Here is a 6,670-nt window from a genome sequence, read left to right on the forward strand (position 1 = left end):
AGGGTTCGGAAGAAACTTTTGAAAGTGACGAGCAATAATTTGATTGAGAAAATAGTTAAAGGAAAATAATGCTCCTAAACTGTAGATGGTTGTTGAATATCAAATGCTTTGAAGTGGTAAACATTGTGTCAATTTAATTGAGCTAATTTGATAATTATAATTATAAGTACCTGTTGTGTCAATTGCTAATTTGATAATTATAATTATAGTTTGATAGTCAGTCATTTGAGGATATTGTGATTTCAATTTCTTTTTCACATATGTGATGTTTCTACTGCATTTAATGATGTATTGTTACAGGTCATAAACATATTTATTTATCTTGTAGAAATTCATGAGATAAATTACATTCTTGATGCATATGTCTCTCTTGGAAGGTCTGATGCTTTAAATGGAAAAGTCACTGTAAGTTATTGTTCTTATTATGATTGTAGTTATGATTTTGTGTTGAGTTTTAAAATGCACAAGCTTCCTGATTATGATTAGCCAATGTACCTTACATTAATTGTTGATGCGCGAACTATAGATTGCATCATTTGGAAGACCGGCTGCCATGCAAAGGCTCGGCCTGTGCTTTCTGGTAATGCATTGAGATCTATTTAGTTATTATAATCGAACTTGACTTTTATGTCTTAAAGAAAACTGTAATTCTTTTTAATATATTTTTATATTAGCTAATTGTCTCTCTCTTTTTGGACAGCAGTGTATGAAAAGCTTTTCACTTTTGAGGGTGAAATTGGTGGTGGTAGGTTATTTCTTTCTTTGGTCTTGCCAAATCTACTTTATATAATTAGATACAATTTTAGTGGTACTCTAATTTTCCTTTGTTACTCACTAGTTATCATTATCTCCATAAAATCTAAATATCCTTTCCTAGAATACTATTTTATTTATTAATCCTCTAATACCTTTTTCCGTCACACTCACTTCCAACCATCTCTATTTCCATGATCTGAGAGAAATAATTGATTTTTCAGTCTCAATGGAAGGACTTAAGAACTGATCTAATGCGTGACCAACTACCATGATTATTTATCTCATTTTGGATGCTATATATGAACTGTAATTTGTAGTTTTTTTTTGGCTTTGTAGTTTCTTTTTTGGCTTTCTTTTTTGTAGTTTCCTTTTTGGTTTTCTTGAATCTATCCAGAGAATTTAAGGGCCTTAGCAAAATATTCTGAATTTTTACAGCAACAGGATAGCTTATCTTTTGGAGAAGGTAATTAAATTTTCACTTTGCACATTGCTAGATGACAATACCAAGCAGAAGCATTCAACAAAAGCAATAATATGTCTGCACCTCTTTCTCTCTCGGCAGATTTGAATTTAAACCAGTCATTACCTTATGTTAGAAATATATAGAACTATTCATAATTTCTACTTATAAGTTTAAATTATAAAAGAAGATGATTTATGAAATCTTCAGTTATTATTACCTTATGTTAGAAATGTATTGAAAGGATTTGAGGGGATTCTTGTCTTCCTCAAAGAACACTGCACTGTATGGAATTTCTTCTATTTAGCTTTTCTTTTAAATTTTGTTTTAAAATAGTCAATGTCATTATTTTTAAAAAACTATCTTAAGAGGTAATATTTATGGAAACAATAAATGAATTTGAAGCTTGGTTCATTTTTTTTCTTTTTAAGTGTCGGTAACCTTTTACAAACAGGTTATTTTCATCTTGTATTGACTGTTGTATTGTGATATTTGAAGATAAGGTTGATAAGCAAAGAGCTTTGCTACCCAGCAAAAAGTAATTTAATATTAAATTTGATGAATGGATGTAATGCAATATTATTCGTTGGATGTAAATGATGCCATACTGCCACTTCATTAGATTTTTCGTACTATTATTTTGCTTTTTATAATAAGAAGCATCTTTTTATAAGAAAGAGTAATTCAAACTTCTGGTATGAACCAAAAGAATAAGTGTTTCTATGAGATAATAATCCTGTTTTGTGGTTTCCTCATTTCCTGTAGTATAGGTTCAGATGTGGTATTGATTTAGTAATTTGTCTTTGAATATATCTCATCTGCAGATGAATTCTGGTCTAGTACTAATAGTAGTGAGTGAACCATTTTCTTGCAGCTAATTTATCAACGAAGGGCTATTCAGATCTCCTTGCAGAGCATCCTTCGGGGGTTTATTTTGTTTGGGCTGGATTATCATCCAGAGGTGTTTTTAAAATGGTCATGAGCATTGGTTGGAATCCATATTTCGACAACAAAGAAAAGACTATAGTAAGTGTTTTGATCATTCATCTGTAGTAAAAGAATTATTTGCCTCATAAGTTTCTTGATGATACCTTTCTATCAACACAGGGGCCTTGGATACTTCACAAGTTTGATGAGGATTTCTATGGAGAAGAACTTCGGCTCATTATAGTTGGTTACATTCGTCCTGAGGTATTAGCTGAATGAGTATTTCTTGTGTTACTTGTGTTGCATATACTTTTTAAGCTTCACTAAAACCTGGCATTGTGTGCATATATAGGCCAATTTTCCATCCCTTGAAAGCTTAATATCTAAGAATCATAAAGACGATGAAATTGCTGAGAAGGCTCTTGAACTTCCCTTGTGCTGGGATGATGATCATGCTTTTATCGAATTAACACTATAATTGAGAATGCGTTATTAATGAATTTTCCCAAAAGAATATCTTAAGTGGCGTTTTCTTCTTTCTTGATATCACTTAAGCAAAGTTTTAATCTTGTGTCATTAAATCATGTATGTTTATGTAGGGGCTTGCTCAAGATGAAGTCATTATTGAAGTAATTAATACACTTGTCCAGACACTTTTTGGAACCCACTTGCCGATAATGATTGGAGGTTCATATGCATTCATGGTCCCCATCATGTCCATCATTCATGATCCATCTCTGGCAATGATACAAGACCCTGAATTGGTTAGTGTTATTTTCTTTAAGAATTCTATTTTGTTATCTGCTCTCAACTTTGTCATAGTTAATGTTCTTAACAGAACCAAAACTTAGTTAGTTGATTGATAGGCAAACTTCCAAGTAATTGCTTTTCCATTTTTTTGTAGAGATTTCTTAGCGCAATGAGAGCAGTCCAAGGTGCATTAATAGTAGCATCAAGCATACAAAAGTAGGCATATAATTGGTTTTAGACTATTTGACAGAGGGTTCCTTGTGGTACATATAACACCAGTCCCACTTATTGCATTATTAATAGTGAAATTCACAATTATTTTCTCATCACTAATATGGTTTAGTATACTATTATGAATTTGATAATGTATACACAAGATAGTAAATTTCTTAATAGTGAAATTCACAATTTAATGAATATCTATATCAATGTTAATACTTTGCAGTGAAATAAAAGAGTCTTTTGGAATTTCATAAATCAAATACCCCGTTGGATAATTGTGATTAGACTTCATAAAATGTTCACGGTGATTATATTAGGCAAAGTTTGATTTAATTTTCCTTTCTCTTTTGTTAATTTTATCTTGGATACGTTTAAATTTTAATGAGAACTAGAAAATAAATAGTATTATTGTTTGCACAATTTTTTTAGTATAACTAGTGCAGCGATCTCTTTATCTTCCTCTTTCAATTAAACACAAGTACAAAGTCTCTTTATGTTCCTCTTTCAATTAAACACAATTAAAATATCAGTAAATGTTTTAATTCTCCTGGTGATATGCTCCCCAGGTTGGTGAATTAATTCTCCCGAATTTTTTCTTTTTACTGCTAGATTCTCCTGTAAGCAGAATAGCAGATCCACTGTGTTTGATATCTTTCTGATTAGGATAATGTTTTGGTACCGGTAGCATGTTGTAAACCAAAATATGTGATGCATGTAACTTAAGCTTTCTTTTCATTTCAAGCTATTCGGTCTCTGTTTATGATCTAGTTAGAGACAATTTCTTCAAGAAATCAATTATGGGATTTGTTGCATTTTTTTACTATAAAGATTTTGACACCTGACATATGTTAATATTCTAGGCAGAGAAAGGTGAATAGGATGATGAAATTAAGGATCTTTTCAAGGTAGGTAAGAAAAAGATGAAGAATGAGAGAAGTCCTGCAGAAATAGCTTTATTAGTTGAGAACGTCATGGCTGAGCTTGAAGTCACAGCTGAAGATGATGCTGAACTTAATAGACAGGGGAAGCCTGCCATTAATAAACTCAAGAAGTTAGTCTTGGGAAGGTTGTGCTTCAATTCATCCTGTGGCTAGATGCTCTATTTTTTAGAATTTAAAATAACAGTCTTTTCTCCCCTCATTCCCCTCCCTCTTTCCTTCTCTTCCCTAGGGCAAAAGAAAAAACAGAAGAGAGCATCAATATGTAGCTTGTTATTCGAAGTCATAACATAAGTGTGATCTATATTGTCTTGACAGGTGATCATGTTCTTATCGAAGTCTGACGAAGAAATCAATGTAAATAGAAAACTAGCTAAGGAATTGGTTGACAAATGGGTAAGTAATCTGTGAAACTTTTGCTTCAGCATGTATCATTTATCTTTCCTTAAAAATTGTACTGATTCTTGAAGACATTATAATGGTATGCATTTTCTTTTTTTTACAAGCTATCCATTTTCATCCAGGAGTAGTTTTTTTTTGGGGGACAGATACTTAAAAAAGCACAACATTTTTGCTTTGTAATTGTAGAGCCGACCCATAATTAATAAGAGTACACGGTTTGAGGACATGAGAAATGCTGAGGATGACAGGATTCCTTTCAGGAGGCCAACTGTTAAAAAGTGCTCAACCATTCTGATTTAAATTGCTTGTCTGAGCAATATTTGTTTTATGTATTGCAATATGCTGAATTTCTATAATGCTAAATTTGTACAGGCCGGCAAATAAAGCAGCAGGGATGGAATCCAGAGATGGTGATCTTGATTTGGAATTTTCACAGTAAGTCTTGGGAATTAAGATATTACTGGTGGAGCAATGTGAACTAAGTTGTCACTGATTTGTGTTATAGATGCTAATTGTTCTGAATGTATAATGCAGGCCTAGGTCTGGACAGTCTTCTTCAAGGCAACATGCATCAAGGCCAGAAGCAACACCTTTGGATTTTGAGATCCGTCCCCAGTCTAAAATTGATGCAGAAGAAGTTAGAGCGTGAGCAAAAGCTACTACACAAGATCAGCAGATAATGAAGGTTTAAATACAACACTTATTAGATGAAGGTTTAAATACAGCAGATAATGAAGGTTTAAATACAGCATTTATTAGATGGTTTAAATACATTATTAGATATTAATATAGTTTAGGAAACTGTATGGTAGATTTGACTGATTAGTGTTTATTGCAATGCTTGTATTTTGGTAAGTTTAGTAAGACAAGATTTTGTATAGGAGTTATTACTTTTGATTTTCAATAATAAAAAATCATATATTATATTAATATTTTGTTTACGAGTTATATAATATTTCATTTATGGATTATGATTTTTTGCTATTGTGACATTTTAATCACAAAATTATTTATTTAACGAGATAAAAATGACGGTAAAAATTATTTTTTTAAACGATAAAAAATGTCACTTTCAGGGTAAAACGGCGGTTAAAAAATATCATTTTAACCAACCAAAACGCCACTCTGTAAGGGTAATAATGGCGGTTCAAACTGCCGTTTTAACCTATTAAAAAACTGCCATTTTAACCCTGGAAATAACAGTGGTTTGAACCGCCATTTCAACCAACCAAAATGTCACTCTATCAGGGTAATAATGGTGGTTCAAACCGCCGTTTTAACCTATTTAAAAATCGCTATTTTAACCCTGGAAATAACGGTGTTTTGAACCGCCGTGTTAACCTATTCAAAAAACCGCCGTAATAACCAGAATAGCGCCAAGAATTACGTCGATTTACCAAACCGCCATTATTGGTAATAATGGCGGTTAAAACTGCCGTAATTCCCATAAAAAATCGCCGTTTTTACCAGAATTTTTTGTAGTGTAAAACCTAAATTATAAATCATAACCCATAAACCTTAAACAACAAACCCTAAAGCCCAAACACTAAACCCTAAACCATAAACCCTAAAACCTAAACCCTAAACCCTAAATGCCAAACCCTAAATCCTAAACCCTAAAGCCTTAACATTAAACCACAAACACTAAAGCCTAAAAACTAAACTATAAACCATAAATGCTAAACCATAAACCCTTAACTCCAAACCATAAACTCTAAACCCTAAACCCTAAACAATAAACCCTACAACCTAAATCCTAAACCATAAACCCTAAACCCTAAAACATAAACCCTAAACCCTACACCCTAACCACAAATCCTAAACCTTAGACCCTAAACCATAAACCCTCAACCCCAAACCATAAGCCCTAAACCCTAAACACTAAGCACTAAACCCTAAACCACAAACCCTAAACCATAAACCCTAAACTATAAACCCTATATCCCAAACCATAAATCATAAACCCTAAACCCTACACCCTAAACACTAAACCACAATCCCTAAAGCCTAAAGCCTAAACCAAAAGTCCTTAACCCGAAATCATAAACCATAACCCCTAGACCCTACACCCTAAACCCTAAACCACAAATCCTAAAGCATAAACCCTAAACTGTAAACCCTAAACGCTAAACCATACACCCTAAACACTAAACCACAATCCCTAAAGCCTAACCCCTAAACCATAAGCCCTCAACCCCAAACCATAAACCCTAAA

General features: G+C 32.7%; 2 protein-coding genes across 2 annotated transcripts; both read left to right on the forward strand.

Annotated features, from left to right (window-relative positions):
* Positions 1–2,188: 2,188 nt before the first annotated feature.
* On the forward strand, positions 2,189–2,621 carry LOC110267122 (bifunctional riboflavin kinase/FMN phosphatase-like). The gene is made up of 3 exons (XM_021112272.2): positions 2,189–2,242; positions 2,324–2,407; positions 2,496–2,621. Exons 1-3 carry the CDS (start codon positions 2,189–2,191, stop codon positions 2,619–2,621), a joined length of 264 nt encoding a protein of 87 aa, XP_020967931.1.
* A 1,465-nt stretch (positions 2,622–4,086) lies between these two features.
* On the forward strand, positions 4,087–5,104 carry LOC107617058 (protein IWS1 homolog 1-like). The gene is made up of 5 exons (XM_021111040.2): positions 4,087–4,170; positions 4,372–4,449; positions 4,642–4,733; positions 4,828–4,890; positions 4,990–5,104. The coding sequence occupies exons 1-5, from the start codon at positions 4,087–4,089 to the stop codon at positions 5,102–5,104; spliced, it is 432 nt and encodes a 143-aa protein (XP_020966699.2).
* Positions 5,105–6,670: the final 1,566 nt, after the last annotated feature.

Source organism: Arachis ipaensis, chromosome B9 (assembly GCF_059453495.1).
Source record: "Arachis ipaensis isolate K30076 ecotype BB chromosome B9, ASM5945349v1, whole genome shotgun sequence".
Lineage (NCBI taxonomy): Eukaryota > Viridiplantae > Streptophyta > Magnoliopsida > Fabales > Fabaceae > Arachis > Arachis ipaensis.